At 41.4% G+C, this 22841-nt stretch overlaps 1 protein-coding gene across 7 annotated transcripts in view; it reads left to right on the top strand.

Annotated features, from left to right (window-relative positions):
- Window positions 1-5424: 5424 nt before the first annotated feature.
- Window positions 5425-22841, top strand: part of RUBCNL (rubicon like autophagy enhancer) — a 51453-nt gene continuing 34036 nt past the window's right edge. For 3 of the 7 annotated variants that reach the window (XM_043522502.1, XM_037894121.2, XM_043522506.1), the window contains exons 1-3: window positions 5425-5553; window positions 13328-13430; window positions 15937-16054. In XM_043522502.1, the coding sequence (XP_043378437.1) occupies window positions 13359-13430; window positions 15937-16054 (190 nt within the window). In that variant the 5' untranslated portion in view covers window positions 5425-5553; window positions 13328-13358. Of the gene's footprint in view, window positions 5554-6416; window positions 6435-7027; window positions 7047-13327; window positions 13431-15936; window positions 16055-22841 lie in introns of those variants that run through there. The other 4 variants (XM_037894131.2, XM_043522498.1, XM_043522487.1 and 1 more) reach the window with 4 other exon arrangements.

The following is a 22841-nucleotide window of genomic DNA, read 5'->3' on the forward strand; positions in this document are numbered from 1 at the left end:
CATGGGTGCACTTCATTCCCTCCTATTCTCTGCCTGTGGCACATAATAATTTAGTCTCCTATGGGTTGTAATATTTTGGTCTTATTTTGGTTGTTGAGTTTAGTGTGTGGGTGCTGGGTGGGGTTGGTGCCTGTGATCAGGAGGTCAGACTAAATGATCTGGAGGTCCCTTCTGGCCTTAACCTCAATGACTCTGAGAATTTACAATCATGTTTTCTCAGCTGCTTCTGATATTCAAATTGTGGCCTCAAGGCTTATTCTTCCTCCATTATGCCAAGTATTCCCCTGTAATGGATCATACATGAAAACCTCAGCAACCACCACGAGTGAAAAGCAATAAACTCTTCTAACTACTCTCCCCACATACTTCTCGAACCAGATGTTCACTCCTATTAGACGCTATTTTGTCCTTCCTTTGCACTGTTAATTCCATTGCCTCGAAAGCCACCTAAATACAAACTTAACCCTGCCTTGTAGTGACACCCCCCAACACTGTAATGTCTCTTTAAAATTAATTTAATCCAATCAGGGAACCACAGAAACTAATATGCATTAATCATCTCTTTATGTTCTTGCATGGTGTCACTACATGGCAAAGTTAAAATTCTTTGGGTACCTTAACTGTGCATTCCCATATATTAACAGGTTTGGATTTCTTCAAAGGTTAACCTTGACTCTGAATCTCCTGGACTTGCTTGGTTTGGGGGTAACTATAACATCCCTGTAATTTTTTTTTTTTTACCCTTACGTTGATGATATGTACTTTCAATCTTCAACTCCATTTTCATATAGTTTTTATCTGGGAATTGAGAAAGTGTGATAATATCGCCACAGTTAAAGTTGCAGGATGCATTCACTCTGGCCTCTGCTTTCATTTCCTTCCAACTTAACAACAACAGCAAGAAGCACCTTTCAGGCAGTTTCTCCAGTAAAACAGCCCAAGCATGTTATGGATAAAGTTTTTTAAAAAATCCTTTAAGCTCTTTTATTTTTTAAAGTTATTATTGAAGAAACCTTATCTATTCCTCTTTTTAAAGAACAAAGTAGTTTCTCCACACACATGAGCACAGCTTGATATAAACTCTACACATTTAGCATATACCTAGTCTGCATTGATGGCCAGTGTCTTGAACATATTGGAAGAAATGTATTTAATAAATTAGAGATAAATGCCTGACTCCTGTTCCTGCCTACAAACCCTTCTCAGGCATACCTACCTTGAGAAGCTCTATCACCCTGACTCTCTCATTTGCTGAAGATGTCCAGATGCCTCAACTTGCTTGGTTATAGTTGAACTTCTACATTTCAAAAGACCCATTTCCTAGCTCCAGTTACAAGCCTTAACCTCTTCCTGGATAGCAGAACTTTCTATCCGAGGCATTTGTAATGCACCCATGTCCACTACACAACTCTTCCCCAAGTTTTCCTACACTTTTCTTGAAAAGGCTCCTGGAGTAGGTTTCCTCTTACACATTTTTGGAGCACAAGCCTGACAACTTGAACTTGGATCTTTGTCATCCACTTCACAAACATGGGTTTATTTCCCTCTGTTGTTCAATGAAGAATGGGACGTACTTATTCTTCATTTGCCCCGTTGTCCACCACACCTATTAGTGCCATCAACAGAAAGGCGTTAACGGGGGTCACTAGAGGATGGTTGTGAAAGGGGTTCTGTTAGAGGCACAGAAGGTTAGGGAAGGAGCATGAAATAGGAGATGGAAAAATTTCTGAAAAAAAGAGGAAAGATGAATCACAAATAGATACAAATTTGTGATTTTATCAATTGTGCAGTATGACTCAGCCATGATTTTTTTTTCAAAGCTGCTTTGTGACAAACATCCTACACTGCTTAGAACGCACTAACCTCTTTTTTTAAAGAGAGTAGCATAGATAGAAAGAAGCACTGAAGTGATCTGAAACTCTTTAAAATGCCACTACCCTTCATCAGCTCTGTTTTGGTCTTTGATATACTGATATTTTGCTTTTATATAATCCAAAATAGAGAACTTTTCAAGAATGAATTGAGCCTCAGCATGCCTGTAAGGTAGGGCAATATGATTATTTTACAGGTTTAGGTACTGAAGCACAGAAATATTAACTGACTTGCCCAAGGTCACACCCTAGGAAGTCTGGCCGAACCCGAAATAGACCTCTATCTCCTTCTGTCTTTGTTCATATTTATTTGCCTCCCATAATCATGAATGGATTTTATCTTCACAGCGCCCCTGTTGAATACCTCAATTCTTCAGCAGGGGAACTGAAGCACAGAGTAGATTAAATAACTTGGCCAAGGGTCACACAGAAAATCTGCCACCAAACCAGGGATTGAACCAAGGTGTCCAGAATTCCAGCCCACTTCATCTTCCTGAATGACTTCTAACCCTATGTCTTAATCACCTTACAAGCATAGATGCAGTAGCATCTATTTCATTGAAGCTGAAAGCCCAACTTTTCAGCTACAGCTCAGATGTGGCCTTCTGTTTACTGCTCCCAATTATTCCTCTATAATTTACACTGCCTTCTGTGTCATCTCTGGTGCTTGCGTTGCTAGTAGTTTCCTTCCTTTTTTGTATATACATTATCACTTTACGTACTGTCAGCAAGTTTTTAAAACCACGACGATGGCTCTGTTTTTCTTGGCTTTATTTTTAGCATTGACTGAGGCTATCAGAAATTGTAGTTTGTAAATTTTACTGCTACTTTAAAGCTGATTCTGAGAGCCGGCTAGCAGACGTTTGCTCTTTCTCTTTCCCAAAGCCTCCATGCAGCATTAATGGATCTTTATATTAACTTGATCTTTACATATTAGCTGATGTCATAGGGTTCTTGGATACAGCTCAACCAGTACACAGCTGCATGTATTTTAATAAGGTGTGTCTTTTGACTAGATGTTTGAGTAACCACTCTTATTATGTAGCAGGCAAATGATCTTCAGATTAGATTCTTTTTTTTAATTTTCACTTCAAAGGGATAACATTGGGCTATTACTATTATTTATATTGTGGAAGCACCAAAAGACCCTTATTAGAATCAGGGCTCCATTGTACCAGGTACTGTACATACATACATTTGTGTATACAATAAAACCAATAATTGGAGAGTATAACATCATGTGGCCATTACACAAAGAAAACTGAAATGTATTATTAAAAACATGAATCTCTATAAGCTTAATTATTATTTATTTCCACTAATGGCTATGTGGTAAGAGCTAGCCAACCAGAAATGAGGCAAGATCCCCTGTTGGTCCTGTGTACTGTACATTAGGAGACACCTAAAACCATGGTGGATAAAAATCAATGATTTAAAATTTTTTTTATCTGATTTTTTTATTTAAATCGGATTTTTTTGATAAAATGCTTTTTGAGGAAAAAACCTATCTAAAGATAGTTTTAATTAAGATATGCTATAGCTCAAAGATATTTCATCATGGATTAGGGATTCTAAATTCTAATTCTGTAGTATGAGACAATATATTCATGTACTGTTTAAGAAAAGTTTTGTAAATAAATTCCAATAGTTCATGGATTAGGGACCCAATTTTATGGGGTTCTAGGGGCTTCTGTATAGATTATTTAGGTTAATCTTTTCATCTACCCAATGGGACTCAGTGCTCAGTCTAGAAGATACCAACAGAGATGCTTAGTGTTGCAGTTCTCAAACTGTGGATTTGTGTCTCCAGAGATAACATGCTTGTTAACAGCAAAAAAGTTTTAAAATAAACAAATGATATAGAGAGGTGAGAAAAAACAGACCTCAACCCTATTGTCCCTCTGCAAATTTATGTACACAAAGTGAATCCCTTACCTCTCTCTAAAAGTGCAAAGTTTCAAAAAGTTCAGTGAATAGAAGATTGTTGGGGGCAGAATAGATCTGGACAAGGAGAAAAAGTCTGGAGATAAATGTGAGAAGGGAGGGACAGGCAGTAGAAACAAAAGTGAAACTGTTTGAGCAGCATATTCCAGAAGTCACTTGAGGTCTTTCTGAGTGTAGCCTTCATTGATTTGAGATCTACCATACCATTCTCTCACTAGAAGGGAAAACCTATAACGGCAGCAGGCCATAAAAGAGACCCAGTTTGGGAATAAGAACTATTCAAGAAATATATGTTTGCTGATGATGTTTTAAAGAAAGCCACACCAGTGAACTGGTGGAAGTCACTTATGCACTTGGATTCAGAGACTGTTGAAGTGATAATCTCACTTTTAACAGCAGTAGCTTCTTCTGCTGGCGTAGAAAGAATATTTGCTTCCTTTGGACTAATTCATTCCAAATTGAGAAATCGCTTGGGACCCGAAAAAGCAGGAAAGCTTGTTTTTCTTTTCCAGATTATGAACAAACAGGAAAATGAAGGTGAAGATGGCTGAGTTAGCTGCAGAAGCCAATATTTTAAGTTTCTCATGATGACCTGGCTGACATAGTCGATTTAATTTTTGTTTTTTAACTATTTCATTTAACTATTTTAGTTAAAAACAATTTTAACAAAAACAACCCTGATTTTAAAAAACTTGAATGTTTAACTAAATTCAAAAATTCATATGCTTGTTTTGTTAAAATATTATACATTTGCTGTTGAAAAAAAACATCCAGAATACATAATGTTGTTGTTTTAGTTAAATAAAACCATTTAAATGTCTGTCTAGTGAGGTTGTCCTCCTAATACAGCATGGCAAGAAAATCCTCCAAATATTAATGATTAGCCTCTTGCATTGGACATAGTTTACCTCCCAATGACTTCACAACTATCTGCTTCACTTACCTTTGGTAAATGAACTAGCCAATCAATCATTCATTTTCTGATATAGCTGTCAAACTAATCGGAAAAGTTTTTCAAAATAAATCACTTTAAAAATGTATGCGTACCTTCTAAAAACGAAACCTACATCTATCTCTCTGAGTTGTGAAGAATATGTATTAAGGTTTTAACAACCAACCAGAATGCACTTTTATGTAGAAATCCATGATTAAATCGAGTCTTCCTGACTAGTGATTTCAATCACATCCACCCTGCCTCAAACTTTGACGTATGTTCAGGATAATGGATGACACAGTTGCTGGGCTGGGTTAGAACGACGGGGTGTGTGTGTGTGTGTGTGTGTGTGTGCGCCCACCCTGTGCTAGCACCACCGCCGTCAGTGACAGCAAGGAAAGCGACTGCAGCCATGCGCCCAGCCCGCGAGCCAGCAGGCTCCCTGGGTGTGGGATTTCCTCTGACGCCGTTGGCCGGGCTTGCGCCCGCTCCCACGGGGACAGCCCCGGCCCTGTCCCCACCCCCTCGGCAGCAGGAGGTCAGGGCAGGTCGGAGGCAGAAGACCGAGCTAGGGCTGGAAGCTGCGCCCAGCGTCTCTCGCTTCCCCGCCCCGCGCGGCAGCCAGGAGCTGTAGCTCCGCCGGGCAGCGACGCGAGCCCGCCCTTCCCCGGCCCGCCGCTGCTGCTGCTGCAGCCCGGGCAGGCGGCCCCGACCCTGGGCGGCGCCAACAGTCCCCAGCCCGCGCGCGGGGCGGAGCGGCTGGCTGCCCTGCGAGGGAGGCGCCCTGCGCCCCCAGCCTCACGGGTAAGGGGCCGGGCGGCGGGCAGAGCGGGCTGGGGGGGCTGCTAATCCGGCGGCGGGACCGGGGCTTGGGATGGTGGAGGGACTGTGTGACCGGGGAACTGGGGACAGATAAGGGGGTGCTGGTAGGTGGAGGGGGTCGCTGGTTAATGGGGAGCGGGGGCAGGTGGAGGGGGACAGGGAGAGCGGGGGGTGCTGGTTGCTGGGGGTGGGGGACAAGTGGAGGGGGACGGGGAGAATGGGGGGTGCTGGTTGCTGCGGGCGGGGGACAGGTGGAGGGGGACGGGGAGAGCGGGGGGTGCTGGTTGCTGGGGGTGGGGGACAGGTGGAGGGGGGCAGGGGAGAGGCGGTGCTGGGGGTGGGGGACAGGTGGAGGGGGCGGCGGAGAGGGGGTGCTGGGGTTGGGGGACAAGTGGAGGGGGGCGGCGGAGGGGGGTGCTGGTTGCTGGGGATGGGGACAGGTGGAGTGGGGCGGGGGAGAGGGGGTGCTGGTTGCTGGGGGCGGGGGACAGGTGGAGGGGGGTGCGGGAGAGGGGTGCTGGTTGCTGGGGGCGGGGGACAGGTGGAGGGGGGGCGGGGGAGAGGGAGTGCTGGTTGCTGGGGGCGGGGGAGAGGGGGTGCTGGTTGCTGGGGGTGGGGGACAGGTGGAGGGGGGCGGGGACAGGGGGTGCTGGTTGCTGGGGTTGGGGGACAGGTGGAGGGGGGCGGGGGAGAGGGGGTGCTGGTTGCTGGAGGAGGGGTGCTGATTATTACTGCGCTGTGGGGGTGGAGATGCGGGTTGTGAGTGGGCACCATGTGGCCGCACAGAGGCATGGCGAGCGCGGCATAGAGCCTGTGACCTGAGGACACCGGCCCTGCAGCTGCAGGTCCCCGGGCTGCTGCTGGTACGCACAGAGGGAGCCGGGAGGAGGCGAGCTGCTACTAGGGTTAGGTTTAGAAATGATCTAGCCGCATCCCCTATTGCGAAAAGCGAAAACAGTGACTGTTGGGAGGAGCTCCTTCGGCCCCATCCCGAGTAGTGGGGGATATGGCTGGGCCTGGGAACATCAAGGGCAGCTCTGGCTTCCAAGCCTCTTTCTGTCTCTGTCAGCCTAACCTGGTGCTTGTCCCAAGCCCTTGATTTCCTGCTGCCAATACTGATCAAAGCCTGTTCTGACCTGGGCCGGGGCCGGGGCTCTTTCTGCGCTGGTGGGGCTGGATAAGGGAGGGCTAATGATAAACAGTCACAGCCACATGGTCATTCAGAAGTTGCACGGAGTGACTCCCCTGGTATACTTGTCAATAGATTGCATCAGCTAATAAGTAGTCAGGTGTGGGTGCTGGGAGAATCAGCCGTAAGAAACAAGCAATACTTGTGCGAGACCAAACCTGTTCTTATTGTAAAAGAACAAAAACAAAAACCACCAACCAGACTCCCAGAGGATATACCTGAGGTAGCTCTCACTGCAAACAGTATTAGTTTTAGCTGAATCAGGAGTGTTACAGGAACACAAAGGGTAAAATTTGCTTTTGTTTTCTCCATAATTATTTCTTACTTTAGCTTGTAAGTATTTTTATAATTTTCTTGCAGGAGACCATGTTTTTGGCTGTTTAGAGTTCGAATATCTTTTGGCAGTAAGATACACAGGAATTTATTTAATGTTTTTATGTGGCTTTCCCCCTAACTTACTGTGTTTTATGCAAAGTTAGTAGCTTTCTCTGGGGGCATAATTGGCCTACTCAATATTTCATATCTCTAGAATCAGTTAATGTTAACTCAGTGCTTGGGGAAAAAAAATACAAGTGGCAAGTAGGAAACTTTACCAGTCAAGTGTGTTTGTGGGCTTGAGCTGTCCATTTCTTTTAAACCCTCTGCCCCCGCCTGCCTTTTATTTTTATTTTTATTTTATTTTTATTTTTCCCTTGATGATTGCAAAGAATGTGAATGGGTATAGGGCTGTCTACGGACATTTCCAGTCCTGCTGTTGGCTGTTGCTTTCCTAAGGGCAGCAAAGACAAACGGGCCTAATTTCATCAGCTTTAAGTGCTGCTGCTCAGAATCTTTTGACAGTAGTGAAACCATCAAGAATCACATCAGTCTCACTCTGTTGCTGCTTGGGAAAATTATGAAATGTAGCAGAGTCAAGCTCTGAGGGTGTATCCTCACTACGAAAAAGGATGTGTTTAATACATGCTAGTAGTTAACACATGTTAAAAAGTCCTAGTGTAGACAAGGCAGTTGTGGTTATCTCAACCAGCTAATACATTTTAAAATTACATTTTTGCTAGCACAGACAAAGCCTGAATTTATTCACAGGAAAATGAGGGTGAGGTACAAGCAGTTGGAACTACACTTTCTAAAGCCCTGTTTTGACAGGCAAAAAGGTCCATTTTCAATCAAGTTTGCTTAACACAATTGAAAAGCCTTCTTTATTACTCATTAAGATGCACCACTAACATGCTTGACACCCTCTTAGCTGCCCTGTTGTTGCCAAAAGGTGTGTGTGTGTGCGGGGATCTAGGCTAGAGTATAGAAGCTAACACTGCTTCGACACGTTAGCTTGCATCTTAACCAGAGTTAAGAGGGCTTTCAATTGAGTTAAACTAACAGGATTGAAAAAACATGCCCTCCTTTTTCTCTGAGAGACAGGGTGGAAGAGGTAATATCTTTTATTGGACCAACTTCTGATCAGGTCTGGGAAAGGTACTCAAGAGTGTCACAGCTAAACACAAAGTTTGTGTAGCATAAATAGTTAATACATATTCTAAGGGACAGTTCAAGGTGAAGTGTCCCATTAACATCCTGGCAGTCCTAGGACAAAGAAAAGGGGCTGGTGGGTTACAGAATGTTGTAATGAGGTGCAAGTCTAGTATCTTTATTAAAACTGATTTTTAGTGTGTAGCAGAGCCATGAATTTAATTTCCCAGGCTCGTTTTTGAAGGTGTTGTGCAGGTTTCCTTTGAGGACGTGGACTGACAGACCAGATATGGAGTGGTTGTTTTGTGAAAAGTGTTTCTCCATGGGTAATATGGTGTTTTTGTCTTTTATCATTTTTTCTGTGTGACTTCATTCAACAGGATAGTGATTGGCTTCACCCAGTAGTTGTTGTTGGGGCATTTAGCACACTGGATGAAGTATACCACATATTGTGATAGGCATGTGTAGGACCCGTGGATCTTGAAAGATGTACTGTGTGGGGTAATGACCATTATAGCAGTGGAGATATGGCTGCAGCTTTTGCAGGGTCTGGTGCCACTTCGAGTTGGTGGGTCTGTGTCTGTAGAGAGCTTGCTCTTGATGATGAAACTGGGGGGTTGTTTGAAGGCAAAAAGGAGAAGGTTCAGGAAAGATTTATTTCAGGATATAGTTCCCATCGAGTATGGGTTGTAATTGTTTAATGATACCTCATATGGATCCCAGTGTGGTAGGTGACAACTAGGGAAAAAAAGCCTCCAATCCCACACCCCTCGTATTGAAGAAGGTTCTTTAATTGGGATAGTGGATGGCCTGTTTTACAATGTGATCTACTTCTCTAGTGGAGTGTCCTTATTTGGTGAAGGCAGTTTTAAGTGTGTTTAGGTTTGTGTTCCAGGAGTTCTCCTCAAAACATATTGTGTGGTATCCGAGTGCCTGTCTGTAGATAAGATTTCTTGGTGGGTTTGGGTGGTTACTGGATCTGTGAAGATAAGTGTGGTTATCTGTGAGTTTCTTGTTTATAGTTGTTCCATTGCTGAGGCTGATTGTGGTGTCCAGGAAGTTGATGCTGGTTCAGGAGTGTTCTACAGAGAGTTTAATAGATGGGTGGTGGATGTTGAAGTTGTAGTAGAAATCTATGAGTGAGTTTAGGTCATCTGTCCAGAGGATGAAAATATCATTGATGTGTCTCAGCTATATCACTGGTTTTCTAGTGTACTTGTCCAGAAATTCTTCCTCAAGGTGGCCCCGTCAGATGAGACCCAGTGGGAGGTAAAGGATGAGAAACCTGTTTACTTCCAAGAGCTGGGATTTCAAGCTTCATTCATCTGTTAACTAAAGATGGTTACAAAAAATAGGGTCCTCTTCCTGAGAGAATCCCAGAACCACCAAGGCAACTATGGGGTAGGGTTTCTCCAGGGCATTGCTTCTGCCCCTTGTAGGTGGGGTTCCCTCATCTTCCATATCAGCCTCTGCCTAGCATGTGTTTCTGGTAAATTTGATATGCTGGTTAAATCAGCTGTGAGTAATGTTTCAGCAATTACTTTGATCAATATGTTCTAACTAAAATGTTTAACAGATGAAAAAAAAATAAGCCTCTTCCAAAATTATGCTTAAAGAGCTGCTGACTCTTCCTAATTTTAGGTGCTCAGATTCCATGGTGATGAGTGCAGCATAAATGGCAAGGCAAGGCTCATGGGAAAACTTGGAAAAAAATCCCAAATATTACATTTACGAACAGATATGCAGACAATTGTCTGTGCAGATCTGTCTTCTTTAGATAACTGAAAGAGTAAGAAAAAATATTCACTTTCTTTTTCGCCAGTTCCCGCCCCCCATGAAATTCAGTAAAATGGCTATTTTCACATTGAAAGCATGCAGACATGAATTTTAGCATCTGTCCACTTCAAAGCTGCCTTCGCTTCAAAATGGATCTTGTTCTATGTGATAATATATATATTTATTTAATGTGGTGGTCAATTTTTAGTGAAAGGAATTCACACAAAAAAGTAAGGGCCCAATTCTGCTACTCTTATTCATGAATAGTACCTTCCTTTGACAATTCGTCCTGTTGACTTAATTTGACTACTCATAGAAGTAAAGTATTCAGAATGAGACACATGGTGGAATTGGGTCCTGAGTAAATTTTCACATACATAATGACATTTAAGAATTCCTTACTTGAGTATTTTTCCATTATATTATAAATGTTTCATACGCATCTATACTAGGCTCATTATTTGCATGAACAAACATTGGACTATACACACTGCTGTATGAGCAGGTGTGACTACTGAAGTAGCACCTGCTTTATACCAGGGCTGAACCTGGCCTAATCGGCTTTATAAAGATGAACAGTGATCCTTATCAGAAGATACTTAAGCATATATCAAAGGATATTTCTGCAACATAATTTTCTTATGTTAGCTTTTTTTTAAGGCCCTGATCCTGCAAATACTTATGCACATTTAATTATATGTATTTGAATAGTTCCTTTGAAGCCAGTGGGTAAAGTTATGCATTTATATAAGCATCACGGTCTTAGATTGTAATCTCAAGTCTTGAAACTGTTTGAATTTATTTGTAAAAGACAGCACATATCTGTGGCACTGTACAAATATTAATAGATACTGGAGCATAGAGTTGGACTACGGTAGCAGTTGATCTGGTTTAATTTTATCTTCCTCAGTGTTTCTAAGACTTTCAGTATTCTTACTTTGTATTCTATTATATGTAAAGTAAAGATTATATTATCCTGTTTAACTATAAAATAAACCAGCTTTTGAACTTACACAAAGCTCTTCTTTCCCAGACCTGAAGAAGACCTCTCTGTAAGCCCAAAAGCTTGTCTCTCTCACCAACAGAAGTTGATACAATAAAAGATACTACCTCACCTACTTTGTCTCTCTAATAATTTATTTAAAAATTTTTTATTGGAACATGATCTCTCTATCATCTAATGGCTTCTTGTAAGGTCGGTCAGTTTCACTTAAAGGGCTACATAGTGCTGTGGAATAGATATGTGGGTGGCAGAATTTGATTTTTATATTTTAGATGGATAATACTGATGTTTACTTTTAAGCATTTGTTTTTATTGATTTTACATTTTCACAGTTGTGGGAAATTGGTGAGGAATCAGAAAATAATTAGTTCCTGAGAGTAGACATTGAGATTCAAAAAGTTAAAGCTTTGTGACCATTAAAAGACAAATTATGGACATCGTGTCAATGTACAAAGTAAATATTCTTAAATAAAACTCTAAGTTCTCAAGCAGCATTTTTCTTATTTTGCCTAGCTGTAAATTTTGTTTATCATCGATGGAAATAATTTTGTCAGTTTGTGTGTACATGGCGAAATTGACATTTACTGACAAACCTCTAATCCTTCCAAGTCATATATATTTATATATAATATAACATTTTTTTAAAAGATCGTATCATGCCACAGACTTATTTTTTTAAACAGACTCTCATTGGTTGTACTAGGGTGTTCTGAGTTCAATAGATATGACACAATAGTGCCCTGAGGCTTTGTCTACAATAGATTTTTTTTCTAAAAAATTTCCACTGTTTTAACATTGATGCTGTCCACATGTGGTAGCAAACAAGGCTGCATTAAGGCACTCTATCCCCTTGGGCACATTCCATATGGGTATAGAAGTAGGTTGCAGAATTAAGATGAGGGGGGGCTATTCAGACCACTTGGAGCTATTGTTTTAGCTGTTTTCAGACATTAATTACACCAGGTCACATTTTCAAGCTTTTTTTTTTTTTTTTTTTGCTATCAGGAGGGCTAGAGACATTTTTCTAATGTGAAAATGGAGACTGATCTCTTTATGTGACTCTAGGAGACAGGACCCCGTAATGCCTGTTCCTTAATCCAGCCCTGGTACTAGCTGGGAGTGCTACTGTAGGTTGGTGGACAGTATATTAACAGCTGCATAGTATATCTGTTCTGAACTGCAGTTTATATTATGTACAAATACTGTGAGTGCAGGTGGGGAAAGGATAGCTATAACTGCTAAATCTTAAAGAAGCACAAAATCTTATTTATAGATATCCTGGGCAAAAAAGCAAGAGTTGAAATACACAACAAACAGTTGTTTCTAGAATAATAGAAGTTAGAGGGAGAGAGACTGGCTGTTCCAATAAGTCTTTTTCTATCTCTTAGCCGAGGCAGGTTCTAAATTAAATGTTTTCCAAAGGTTTCCATGAAGCAGCAATCATAAGGTCTCAAAGTTAAACACTTGCCTAAGGAAAAACTAGCTTACCTTAAACAAGCTTTGCACTATCAAATTCCCTTAGCAGAGTTAGCTTTACATTAATGTTTGAGAAAAGAAGAAAAATATTATGTTGTCATGTCCATTACCAGTACATCCCACATCCTTTAAATATAAAGGAGACTGATTAGGGAACCTGAATTTTTAAACAACTATTTTTATTTATAAAAAATGAAACATTAAGGCCATGTCTATACTTGCACTTTTGTTGGCAAAACTTACGTTGCTCAGGTGTGTGAAAAACTCACACCCCTGACCTATATAAGTTACACTGATAGAAGTACTGGTGCGGACAATGCTATATTGGCAAGAGACGCTCTTCAACCGACATAGCTACCACCGCTCATTGGGGGTGGCTTAATTATGTTGATGGGAGAGCTCTCTCCCGTCAGCATAGAGCAGCTACATGGGAGATTTTGCAGCTGCATCTGTACAGCTGTGCCACTGTGAGGTCTCTAGTGTAGACATAACCTAATTGTAGGGAAACTCTGATTATGATTGAGTCGTTTCTCTTTGTATAATGAAAATATAGTCTAAACCCATCCGATGAACACGTCACATTTCTGAAAATGTCATTAATCTATCCTTAGTAATACAGGTTTTTTTTTTGTTCTGAGTATGTGTAAACTGTTTGAATTAGATGCTCATTTAACCTTTCATTGTTACTACTCCATTGTGCTTGGTAGTAAATGAGAAGGTTAGAAACTGCACAACAGTCAAGTGTTAACAGTACATAAAGATTTGTCTGAATTTAAAGACTGCAAAACAAAATGAAAGCATGATTAATTTAGTAATTGTTATCACCTTTTCTCAATTGCTTCCAGGTAGTTTAAAAAAAATGAAGATTTTCCCATCATGTCTTTCCATACAGGATCACTAACTAGCTACTGTAGAACACAGGCCTTCAAACAGTTAAGTGCTCAAGAGGTAAAGCAAGATGTTGTTGGTTCCTTTTTTGTTAACTGGAAATCATCTTATCGCTTTTCGTTGAATAGATGCTGTATCCTTAAACTGCTTTTGGTTTCGTGATGAACTTGGACTTTAAGCCCAACACAAATTGAAAACCAAATGTATTATTTATTTTATGAAAATTGGTTTTACTAAAATTTTACTAAAATTGGTTGTGACTAGTTTGTTTTGATTACAACTGTGCATTGTGTACCTCTGTTAGGTTTGGACATTGACTTCAGATAACTCATTTATGACTTTACAGTAAAATTGTATCTAACTAAAATATTTGTTTGATAATTAAACATATCTAAGAGAGTTTCCCTTTTCAAGCTTTTTCCAAAACCTGAAATATTATCTCATTTAAGTGGGAGTTGTTTTGAAAGTAATTAAAATCTCTTATCTATATTCTGAGACTAGTAACTGCTTCTGATAAGATCTAACACACAGCATCTTAGAGTAAAATTATATTCAGTGTAAATGACAGGTTTCAGAGTAGCAGCCGTGTTAGTCTGTATTTGCAAAAAGAAAAGGAGTACTTGTGGCACCTTAGAGACTAACCAATTTATTTGAGCATAAGCTTTCGTGAGCTACAGCTCACTTCATCGGATGCATTCAGTGGAAAATACAGTGAGGAGATTTATATACCCACAGAACATGAAAAAATGGGTGTTATCATATACACTTATCATACACACTGTAAGGAGAGTGATCACTTAAGATGAGCTATTACCAGCAGGAGAGCGGGGGGCGGGGAGGGGGGAAGAAAACCTTTTGTAGTGATAATCAAGGCGGGCCATTTCCAGCAGTTAAAAGGAACATCTGAGGAACGGGGTGAGGGGGGTGGGAGAAATAAACATGGGGAAATAGTTTTACTTTGTGTAATGACACGTCCACTTCCAGTCTCTCTTCAAGCCTAAGTTAATTAAGTTTTAATTAATTATTAAAATTATTATAAAACTATTTCAAATAAATTGGTCAGTCTCTAAGGTGCCACAAGTACTCCTTTTCTATTTCCCCATGTTTATTCCCCCCCCCACCCCCCCCACCGTTCTTCAGACATTCCTGTTAACTGCTGGAAATGACCCACCTTGATTATCACTACAAAAGGTTTTCTTCCCCCCCCCGCCCCCCGCTCTCCTGCTGGTAATAGCTCATCTTAAGTGATCACTCTCCTTACAGTGTGTATGATGATACCCATTTTTTCATGTTCTGTGTGTATATAAATCTCCTCACTGTATTTTCCACTGCATGAATCCGATGAAATGAGCTGTAGCTCACAAAAGCTTGTGCTCAAATAAATTGGTTAGTCTCTAAGGTGCCACTAGTACTCCTTTTCATTCAGTGTAAATGTTATAGTTGTAGAATACTTGCAGTAAGGTGTGGTGTTGACTTGTGTGATAATTAGGGCATTAGTGTCCTAAAAGGCAACGCTTCTTTATTGCATAACTGATTAATAATGAGTATTCAAAAATAAGTTTTAATCAAACTAACTCGTTGCTAAATATTTATGTTCCTATAAGAAATGTTGGGCTTGATAATACTGGTTTATAGTACGTATGTATGTATTAAATATGACATGTTTGGAAATGTCAGTTTTTAAAAATGCATCTTGTGAAAAAGGGTCTAAAGCAAATCATATGTTTAACAGAATATTTTCCTAACCTTTTAGGTATTGAATTCTAAATATGTCAAGCATAACATAATATGTCGTTGTCCCCAGTAACTATTCTCCAGCTAAAATGGAAATACTTTAGTTTTGATTTGGATACCTGTTCCTTCCCAGATTCCAAAGGAGCTTTGCTTTGATCTTTCAACTAACCAGACTGTTGTCTGCTGTCAGGCTCTGGTGCAGCTTATTTAGTTTAAAAACAGTATGTATCTAAGCAGCTTCTCCCTTCCAACTATTAGTTTACAAGAATTACAGTTCCTCTTTCTTTTCTTAATACTTTCAGTGTTATGCCAGTGTGTTTTTAAACATCTTAATTCAACACAAACTGAGGACCTATTCCTGTAAACGGCACATGCTTAACTTTACCATGAGTAGTTACATTGAAATAAATAATATTCACTGTAGTAGAATTAGAATGTGCGTAAGTGTCAGCAGGATTGGGGCCTAAGAAAACAGGATTTCTTTCTCTTCCCCTTAGATATTTTGCTCCCCCCCACCCCCGCCAACGCATTTTAATAACTTTGTTTTCTCAAAAATAACTAAAAATAAAATAGTTGTATTGGCCATTACATTTGTGAAGCATGTCAGTTTTTGTTGCCAGTCCTGAACTGTTGTGTTGTTGTGACCTAAACAATGGAAATGCAACAATATTACAGTGGGTGAGAGATTAGAGCATTTTTGTAACACAGGTTTGACTAAACTCTGTCTTTCTCTGCAGTGCTTAATAAAACATTGTGCATTGTTCTCCTGAGAGACCTCCATAATCCAATTGTCTTTATTTATTTGGTTTGGTTTTTTGTCTTTTGTTTTTTGACCAAGCAAAGCAATAAGGTAACTGTCTCCGAGTCAGTGTATTCATCGAATGCTACAGTGTTTGCCCCAGCAAGGATTAGCTGTCTTGCTCAGACACCTCAAATTTCAGATCTCTCAGGTATGACTTTTATAATCGATTTTTCTAACTTATATTCTTAATTGTTGATTGCATGGCATGATAGCCTATTAATAGAAATGGTAGATATTTGTATAGTCCTTTAATTACCGAGAGCTAACTGACTGAAAATGAAAATTTATTTGTTGGCTGTTGAGATGAGTCAGTACAAAAGTGCCTCCTTCACTCTGCCTCGCTTCCTTGCCTTGAGAAGAACCTGCCATCCGTTCTGGTCAGAACAGCAATCTGAGTGCTCAAAAGGTAAAATGAATGCTTCTTCCCATGAATAATCTGAATGGTATTTGAAAATAAAGACTTTGCCCTTACTCATGCAAGTAGTAATAATTTTGTTGACTCCAACAGGCTACTAGCTTGAATACAATTTGCAAGATGAAGCCATTAGTAGGAATATACTGGTTGTAATTTCAAAACTTGAGCTTAAAATAACACTTCTGATGTTGGCAACATAGGAGCCCAGAGTAAAGATGAAAGTTTATGATGGTGGATTAGCCAGTCTATGACCAAAAAGAAGGATTTTAGCCAGTGGTGACCCAGAATAAAACCCAAACATTGTAAACATTCAATTTTGAGGCAACAATCACATTACTTCTACTGGGACAGTCCCTTCCATTGTTCACTTAAGCTTTGCTTTAAATGATGTGGATAGAAAGCTGGAGAAATCAGTAGAGAACATTGAAAGTCTCACAAGGCAAGAGAATCTCTTTGTCATTATTACTGCAGTGCCTAGGAGCCCTACTTATGGGGAGGACTCCATTGTACCAGGCGCTGTACAAACACAGAATGAAAAGACAGTGCCTGCCCAAAGAGTTTACAATCTAAGTATAAGACAAGAAACATCTGATGGATACAGGCAGATGGAAGTAGAAGGAAACCATGAGACAATGTTGGTGAGTGTGATAGGCAGTGGTACCAGTGGCCTAACTGATTTTTTGTAGGCATCCTGGCTAAGAGTTTTAAGGCGGTAGGTCTTCACGTGTTTATGGGGAGCTCCTCCCAAGCATGAGTGGCAGCAAAGAAACAAAAGAGGGAGAAAGCACAAAAGTTCTTGTTTTAAACTTTAACAAGTGGATTATAGAAGCTGCCATCATGGGCCGATTGGATGCAGGAATCAATATGGTTGGAAAATAACTGGTTGGAAAACAGTTCCCAGAGAATAGTTATCAGTGGTTCACAGTCATGCTGGAAGGGCGTCACAAGTGGGGTCCCACAGGGATCGGTTCTGGTCTGGTTCTGTTCAATATCTTCATCAATGATTTAGTTAATGACATAGAGAGTATACTTATAAAGTTTGTGGACGATACCAAGCTGGGAGGGGTTGCAAATGCTTTGGAGGATTGGATTAAAATTCAAAATGATCTGGAGAAATGGTCTGAAGTAAATAGGATGAAATTCAATAAGGACAAATGTAAAGTACTCCACTTAGGAAGGAACAATCAGTTGCACACATACAAAATGGGAAATGACTGCCTTGGAAGGAGTACTGCGTGAAGGAATCTGGGGGTCATAGTGGACCACAAGCTAAATATGAGTCAACAGTGTAACATTGTTGCAAAAAAAGCGAACATCATTCTGGGATGTATTAGCAGGAGTATTATAAGCAAGACATGAGAAGTAATTCTTCTGTTCTACTCCGTGCTGATTAGGGCTCAGCTGGAGTATTGTGTCCAGTTCTGGGTGCCACATTTCAGAAAAGATGTGGACAAATTGGAGAGAGTCCAGAGAAGAGCAACAAAAATGATGAAAGGTCTAGAAAACATGACCTATGTATGAGGGAAGAGTGAAAAAATTGCGTTTGATTAGTCTGGAAAAGAGAAGACTGAGAGGGAACATAACAGTTTTCAAGTACATAAAAGGTCATTACAAGGAGGAGGGAGAAAAATTGTTCTTAACTGCTGAGGATAGGACAAGAAGCAATGGGCTTAAATTGCAGCAAGGGCCATTTAGGTTGGACATTAGGAAAAACTTCTTAACTGTCAGGGTGGTTAAGCACCGGAATAAATTGCCTAGGGAGGTTGTGGAATCTCCATAATTGGAGATTTTTAAGAGCAGGTTGGACAAACACCCTGTCAGGGGTGATCTGGATAATGCTTAGTCCTGCCATGAGTGCAAGGGACTGGACTAGATGACCTCTTGAGGTCCCTTCCAGTTCTATGATTCTATGTCAATATTAAACGAGAGATGATAGGTAGGAGGAAGTGTAGACCATGAAGGGCCTTGAAAGTGAAGACCTGCTGCCCCCCTTCACCCACGGGGCACACAGAGATGTGCCAGCAGCAGGGCTAAGGCGGCTCCCTGCCCGCTCTGCCTCCCTCCCACCGCGCCGCTTTGCTCCCAGAAGCAGCTGGCATGTCCCAGCATCCCTGGGGGTAAGTGTGCGTGTGGGGGTGTCTCTGCATGCTGCCCCCGCCCCGAACGCCGACTCCACAGCTCCCATTGGCCGGGAACTGCAGCCAATGGGAGCTGCGGGGGAGGTGCCTGCAGGCAGCAGTGCATGGAGACCCCCTGACCCCCCCCCAACCTAGGAGCCTCTGCCAGAGGGATGTGTGCGCCAGTCGCTTTGGGAGCTGCACCGTCCAAGGTAAGCATTGCCCCCTACTCCCTTCCTGTACCCCAACCCCCTGCCCCAGCCCAGAGCCCACACCCAAACTTCCTGCCAGAGCCCTCACCCCTCCTTCCACATTCCTGCCCCAGCCGAGTGCCCACACCCAGCACCCAAACTTCCTCCCAGTGCCTGCCCCCCCACACCACCTCCTGCCCCCCAACCCCCTGCCCCAATCAAGGTTCCTCACTTTATTTTCAATTTACTTCCCATTACTTATAATATAGGAGGAGGATGAAGAAAGAAAGAATGAAAAATGGAGTGGGGTGGGGGAGGAGATAAGAGAGCATGTTATTTTTCTTGGCTGGGTCCTGAAAATGAAGCTGCACACAGAGCCCCACTAATTCTAAATCTGCTACTGCTACTGACAGGCCAAGGAGAATGAGGATGGAGTGCTAGTTCTGCGATTTGGCTAAGAAGAGGCCACTAGAGACTTTGAGAGAGGTTTCAGTGGAGTACAAGGAGCAAAAACCAGATTTGAAAAGGTCTTGGGATGGAATTGCAGGAGAGGAGCTCCAGACAGCAATTGTACAGACAGCAGGTTCAATGAGTTTAGAGATGAACCGGGGAAGGGAGATGGGGCAGTAGTTGGAGAGGAAAATGGGTTGAAGGATGGGAGAGACTAAAGCATGTTTGTATTGTGAGCGGAAAGAACCAGTGAGAGTGAGAGGTTAAGGAGAAGATTAAGGAAGGAGATGAATGAGGGCAAGGGCTACCAGAAGATGGGATAGGGTGAGGTTACTCATGAAAGTGGAGAGAGTGGGGCAGGTGAGCAGGCAAAAACCTACATCTGTTACAGAGGAGAAGATGGAGAGAGCTGTAGGAGGGAAAGGGTAAGGCCATGCCATATGTAGTTAATTTTCTCTTGGAAGAAATTGGTGAGATTCTATATGGGGCAAGAAGTAGAGGGAGGAGGAGAAGGTTTGAGGAGTGAGTCAAAGATGACAAAAAAGCAGCTAGGATTGTGAGTGTGGGATTCAATTAAATTGGATAAGTAGAACTGTTTACTTAGGATGATGGCAGAACTGAAGGAGGAGAGAACGAATTTATAGTGGAGGAAGTCAGTCTGGTCATTGGGATTTTCACCTGAGATGCTCCACAGCGCAAAAGCCAGATTGGAGGAAGATTGGGGGGTGAGCCAGGGCTGGGGGTTGGCAGGCAGAACTTGTGATTGGAAAGACTGGCAAAAGAGTCAGAGGTAGAGGAGAGGCTGTATTTTGAATATTTTGTCTTATATGGAGGATGGTGTGCATTTGGGGAGAGAGACATGCAAGTGCAACCTATTAAAGTTATCAAACTATGTCCCCCCTGCTTCCCCCCCCCCCCCCCCCCCCCCGGAAAACAAATAAAAGTATAGTAGAACCTCAGCATTATGAACATCTCAGGAATGGAGGCTGTTTGTAACTCAGAAATGTTTGCAACTCTGAACAAAACGCTATTGTGGTTCTTTCAAAAGTTTACAAGTGAATGTTGACTTAATACAGCATTGAAACTTTACTAGGCAGAAGAAAAATGCTGCTTTCCCTTTATTTAACACAGTACTGTACTGTATTTGCTTTTGTGTGTATGTCTCTGCTGCTGCCAGATTGTGTACTTCCGGCTCCAAATGAGGTGGGTGGTTAACTGGTCAGTTCATAACTCTGGTGTTCGTAACTCTGCGGTTCTACTGTATTGCCCTTTTTTGAAAGTCTTTTAGCTTTCAGTCCCTGTCTCTTTGAGTCTATGCTGCTTAAGTAACAAATCACTAGCAACATGATTTCCGCAAGCAGTGGGATCAGTTCATTAATGTTTAGCAGTTTTTCAGATGCACCTTAGATTTCTCTTTTGAGAAGTGCTTTTACAATATTGAGGCTGCTAGGCTGAGCAAAGTGGCTGGGGGTTTTCTTTGAGTCCCTAAATTAGTAAACTCTCTTATCTAACAAACAATTCCAGCACATACTGGCTCACAGTTGAGTGGGCCTTAGTGAGATTTGTTGCCAGTTGTTTTTAGTTGAGATTCATTTCTTGACAATGTCCAAGGAGACAACTCTTGGACAAAGGTCTCCCAGACTTGCCACTCTGTTCCGCTTGTGGTACTTGGCATTTCCTCTGGTCCTAATAAATCGCCCTTTGCTCTGGATATGAATCTTGCTGTTTGCACCTATTCTCAGACTTTCACAATCAACTTATCTGCCTTCAATGAGATACATGCCTATTTCTTTGTCATGTGAGGTCTGATAACTTATCTCGTAACATCCATCACATGACAAGGCCCTTCATTTAATGACTGATGGTAAGTTTTTGCTAAATTTCTTGATGAAGAAATGTGTCTGGTTCTACAATTCCATAATTTGTAGTTACTGATTGCAGTGCATACTAGTACATCATACTCATGATGTCAGACCTGCTTTTAAAAATCTTAACCAAATTCTTCCCTGTTCTGTTGACCTCCAACTTTGCAGTAATTCACTTAAAATTGTGAAATTGTAGCATACAGAGCTTTTGATTCCTTCCAAGGAACTCTGTGTGTTAGTTATTTGTTAAGGGTCCAGACAAAATGCTGCTGCCATTCTGAATAATGGTTTCATGGTAATTCTGGCCTTGTCTTGTCTGGGATAGAAAGGAACACATTCTAAAAACTGGTGTAGGCTGAGCAGTGTAGTCTTTAACCTGTGCTAAGCTAGCTGAGCCAGTATTGGGCCCATACTTTTGGTTGTTGTTTCCTCTGGATCCAGCAGGAGTATGAATGAGTGGGAAGGCTGGCTGCAGTGAAAGCATCATATGCCCTTGCTTTCTGTCCCCACCAGCTGGGATCTTGTCTGGATCCAGCAGGAATATCAGTGAGTGGGGAAGTGCTTCAAAAAACGTAATTTTTTCTATGAAAGTAAGCACATCAGAAATGTGAAGGTTCTTGTAAAAGTACTCTGTAGGTATCCATTGCTGCTTTTTTTTTCTTTCTTTCTTTTTTTAAGTGGAGTGGATTCTGTCATATTTTATTCTTCAAAAATAATTCCTTATAAAGATCTCAACTTGGTGCTTGTTTCCATCTATTTGCAGACTCAATAAGTGCCTTTGTAAAAATGATGTTTGCAACTGTAAAGAATATAAATGAAAGTTTAAATTCTAAATATTACACCTTTCATTACCCTCTTTGTTTAGCGGGAATCTTTCTTGCCTGGTTGTTTACACTTATAGTGCTGCAGTGGTTGTAGAGGGAGAACTTCTCCCATCAGCATAGGTACTCCATCCCCCCAGTAGACAGTAGCTATGTTGACATAGTGCTGTCTGTACAGGGGGTTAAGTTAGTATAACTGCATTGCTAAGGCACGTGGATATTCCATACCCCTGAGCAACACAGTTATATTGACATAAGTCTGTAGTGTAGACCAGCCTAAGTCCTGCCAGTGAGTTTCAACGGCTTGGTGAAGACTCTAGCACTTCATGTTCTTTTTTGACACAATGTATACTGTATGATTCCTCTGCCTTTTGTAGTAATCTGTATTCTTCTGCCTTGCTAAACTGTTAAGTTCCATTCTTGCCTTAATGCAGGAGATAGTGTAAGGACTGGAGCATTGTGTGTGTGGTTTTTGTTGTTTGTTTTTCCCCTGTTCAGGATTTCGTGAAGGCTCTTTCTTTTCAGCTCACATGTAGTTTCCAAAAATGACACATGGGAACATATTGGGACAACCAATCACAGTTTAAATGTATATAAATGTAAAGGGAAGGGTAAACACCTTCAAAATCCCTCCTGGCCAGAGGAAAAACCCTTTCAACTGTAAAGGGTTAAGAAGCTAGGATAACCTCGCTGCCACCATGTCAAGGTTCCTTCCCCACTCTGAACTCTAGGGTACAGATGTGGGGACCTGCATGAAAACCCCCTAAGCTTATTTTTACCAGCTTAGGTTAAAACTTCCCCAAGGTGCAAACTATTTTCCTTTTTCCCTTGGACTTTATTGCTGTCACCACTAAGTGTCTAACAGATATATAACAGGGAAAGAGCCCGCTTGGAAACATTTTTCCCCCCAAGCCCTACACTCCCTTTCCTGGGGAAGGTTTGATAAAAATCCTCACCAATTTGCGTAGGTGAACACAGACCCAAACCCTTGGATCTTAAGAACAATGAAAAAGCAATCAGGTTCTTAAAAGAAGAATTTTAATAGAAGAAAAAGTAAAAGAATCACCTCTGTAAAA

Source organism: Chelonia mydas, chromosome 1 (genome assembly GCF_015237465.2).
Source record: "Chelonia mydas isolate rCheMyd1 chromosome 1, rCheMyd1.pri.v2, whole genome shotgun sequence".
In the NCBI taxonomy this organism is placed as follows: Eukaryota; Metazoa; Chordata; order Testudines; family Cheloniidae; genus Chelonia; species Chelonia mydas.